Here is a 3832-nt window from a genome sequence, read left to right on the forward strand (position 1 = left end):
AACAAGAGCTGCTTTTCATCTCTCAGCCACTGATTTTTCTGCAAGGCAAACCACAAAGCTGCTTTGAAGTCCAGGAGAGAGCTGCAAGGGAGGAGGGAGAGAAAACTGAAGGAAAGGGTGGATTTGAAATAAAGTTAATGTCTGTCATCTAGATGTAGATGGCTGTTGGCAAAGCTGAAACTGCCAGATTTTATCAAAAGAATTTAGATGATTATTAAAAGAAGGTTTTTAAGTTGGTAAATCTGGATTAGGGGAAGGGTGGGGTGTAATACAAAGAGAAATCTAAAAGGATTCTAGAAGAATTTTCAATTTAGAAATGGTTGCTTTTCATTTAACAGTAGCAAGCATGCAGTGTACAACCTTAACATTCATGAAGTCTTCCTTTTTGTTTATGCTGCATAATAGAATCATATATATACATTGTACAAGTAATTATTTTGTGTCAAAATTTCTTCTTAAAAAACAACATGATAGATGATAGACTTACAGAACAGTTATGACTTATATAAAAATTTGAAACATATTACCTTTGAATATTACTTTTCCTTTTACACAAAAGGCTTTTTCGTGAGCTTTGACATAAGCCTGGCAGATGGGCTGGATAAATGTTATTAGCCCCACTTTATACACAAGGAAGTACAGCCTTAGAGAACCCATGTGAATTGCACAGGGACACACTGGGAGTAACAGTGGAGAGGCCAGAAGAATCTAGGTTCTCTGATCCTTGGCCTCTTCTTCCTGTACATTCCATCTAGTTCATGGTTTCCTTCTTTTTTAAAATCCTCACTGAGAATATGTATTTATTAATTTTTTTTTAGAAAGACAGAAGGTGGGAGAAAGAGAGAGAATGAAAGAGAAAGAAACATTGACCCATTACCTCCCGTACATGCCCTGATTGGAGATCAAACCCGCAACCTAGGTATGTGCCTTGACCTTGACTGGGAATTGAACCCACAATCTTTTGGTGTATGGATGATGCTTCAACTAACTGAACCACCCGGCCAAGGCTAATTCATGGTTTCTGAAGAGGAAAACTCTCTCCTGTGTTCTGGTTCTAAAACATGTATCATTTTCCTCAAGGTGATCTTTTGACAATGTACTCCTTTTTGCTATTATTTTTATTGCAAGCAGTAATAAATTGGACCAAAACACTCCTGCCGGCTACACAGAAGAAAGTTAAAGCTGTGATTCCATTCTTCTGTCTATAATTCTCTTGTCTCAGAGAATATTTTCTGAGAACAGGTGGTGGTGCCGAGGGAATATACTGTCTATGAAAGAAGAGAAGCACAGAATAGTGGGATGGGTAGGGTCAGGAGACCTGGATTTTAGTCGTAGGTCTGTCGTACTCACTGCTAGCTTGGGGTAGGCAGTCCTCTCTTCTCTCTGAGTCAGGGTTTGCCTCCTTGAAATGAGGAGCCTGGCCCAGATGACTCTGGAGTCCCGTCCCCTAAGATGCAGTGGCGTTCAGAGTATGGCACATGCCGAGTCATCTCCACTATCTTCTTGAAGCTGTATGTTCCAGGAGCCCACTGGAGACCCATCCCAATGCTTAAAGCATGGGTAACTTAACCAGGCTCTAGCCTCTTGTGCCAGACGCGGCCAGCTACGTGAGTCTCCACCAGCAACGTTTCCTGTAGGGTCAGCTGGGTCCAGAATCACAGGCCTGGGTTTCTTGAGCTGCGTCATCAGGTATTGACCAATAACAGGATTTTCAAAGTTGTAATACTTGGTCCAGCAGATGCGAAGCTGCTGGTAGTTTATGACTAATTCCAAGACGGTCTGAAATCCTTGAGCAGTTTTGAATACAGTTCCCTTGTTTCCATGCTCCCAGGCATAGACGGTCAGCAGCTCCAGGGCATACTGCTGGGGCAGGGGCTTCCCCAGCTTCTCCTTACACACTTGGTACCAGTGCTTGACCAGGCGGATGAGGCTCTTGAGCTTGGTTGGACGCTGCTTCAGGAAGTCTCGCTGCAGCTCCGTGAAGCAGGCAGAGAACTCGCCTTCTTTTCCCAGGTTTTTGCACTCTTGGATGAGCTTGACGTAGATTTGGGGATTAGGTCTGTAATCTTGACCGAGGACATCAAAGGCGGGTAATACGTCAAATTCCACCGCCTCGTCGAGCCTGGGGCAGCTGAGCACGAAGCTGAGCGCGCGGGGGTTCCCCCATGACCATGCTGTACCCTGGATCTCAAACTTCACTCCTGTCCTCTCTCTCTGACAGGCTTTCAGCTGGTTCCTGATTTCCTCAATGAACTCTCCTCGGCGATCAAACTGCTCCTGAAAACTTCTGAGCTGGCTGAGGAAGACCACAAGGTCAGCGTCAGATCGGCCTCTGAGGGTCGTACCTTTGCCTGAGGAGCCGCCCTTCACCACTTTGGACACCCGTACAGGGTGGGAGGCACCTTGGAAACACCTCTCCTTCAGGAAAGTGCAGATGATATTGATGGCTTGTTTGACCAGCTTGCGGAAATGCGTGTCTGGCAGGAGGTAGTTTTCGATGAACGTGTCCAGATATCTGGCCGGGGTGTTCCTGAGCTCCATCTTGACGCTGTGGCAGGGGCAGGAGACTGTCAACCTCTTTATATTCTGCTGCCGAGTGTGCACTGCTTTTGGTTTCGATTCCTGGGAAGGGAGGAGCTGTGTCTTTGCTCTTTGCTTCTTGGCAGATCAATCTTGGAATCCTGGAAGAGTGTCTGTACTCCCAGCTTGTTCTTCCACTTTCTGAAACTTACGTTCTGCCTCTGACATCAGCCCTTTCTTCAGACTGTACTCTGAAAGCATTGCATTTTAATACCTGTTAGTACGAAGAGCAATCATAATTCAAATCTGATTTTTGGCTTACTTCTTCCTGGTTTTTGTTGTTGCTGCTGACAAAATTGTTTTAGTTTTTCTATGCTCTTTTAAAAGAAATTTATTTTTTGATTACAGTTGACATTCAATGTTATTTTATATTAGTTTCAGGTATAAAGCACAGTTAGGCAATTATACAATTTATGCAGTGACCCCCTGGATATTTCAGGTGTTCACCTGGCACCCGACACAGTTACTACAGTATTATTGTTATTGAATTCAACCAGTTCTCCACTTGGGTTGTCTATTCAAAACTGAGACCTGGTTATTGCAAAGTAGTTTTATTTACTTGCAGCAAAAAAAGGAGATGGGATTCATATCCATAGCTCTGCCTCCTCAAATGGAGGCTTAGCTATTGGTTATGAGCAGGATGCTCTCTTTTCTGCAGTTGGCTGTTTATCTGGTTGCATTCCTATCAGCTCGTCATGTTACTACTGCCTCTGCAAAATCACTGTGCTGTACTTTAACATTCAGCAAAAAAAAACATTCGAAACTGCCCAGATCTTGAGACCTTTGTTCTACCTAACATTACTGACTGTGCTTTACATTCCCATGACTATTTTGTACAATAACTACCAATTGTACTTTTTAATCCTTTCACCTTTTCACCGAGCCTCCCAATCCCCCTTTGAAATGGCAACCATCACTCTGTTCTCCGTATCTATGAGTCAGTTTTTGTTTTGTTTGTTCATTTGTCTCGTTCTTTGGGTTCCACATAGTACAAGTGAAATCATATGGTATTTGTCTTTCCCTGACTTATTTCACTTAGCATAATACCTTCTTGGTCTAACTATGTTGTTGTAAATGGTAATATTTCATTTTTTTGTGGCCAAGTAATATTTCATTGTATATATGTACTATAATTTCTTTATCCACTTGTCTATTTGTGGGCATTTGGGTTGCTTCCATATCATAGCTATTGTAAATAACTCCGTAATGGACATAGGGATACATATATCTTTTTGAATTAGTGTTTTGGGTT

At 42.8% G+C, this 3832-nt stretch overlaps 1 protein-coding gene across 1 annotated transcript; it reads right to left on the minus strand.

Moving 5' to 3' along the window:
- Nucleotides 1-1241: 1241 nt before the first annotated feature.
- LOC150019399 (2'-5'-oligoadenylate synthase 1-like) lies at nt 1242-2608 on the minus strand. The gene has a single exon (XM_090267980.1). The coding sequence runs from the start codon at nt 2539-2541 to the stop codon at nt 1465-1467; it is 1077 nt and encodes a 358-aa protein (XP_090124106.1). The 5' UTR covers nt 2542-2608; the 3' UTR covers nt 1242-1464.
- Nucleotides 2609-3832: the final 1224 nt, after the last annotated feature.

The sequence above is a fragment of the Furipterus horrens genome, unplaced genomic scaffold, assembly GCF_987537825.1.
Source record: "Furipterus horrens unplaced genomic scaffold, mFurHor1.1.pri manual_scaffold_2, whole genome shotgun sequence".
Lineage (NCBI taxonomy): Eukaryota > Metazoa > Chordata > Mammalia > Chiroptera > Furipteridae > Furipterus > Furipterus horrens.

What these genes read in the sequence shown, in the direction of transcription:
- LOC150019399 (XM_090267980.1), bottom strand. Translation starts at nt 2,541, where the DNA reads ATGGAGCTCAGGAACACCCCGGCCAGATATCTGGACACGTTCATCGAA.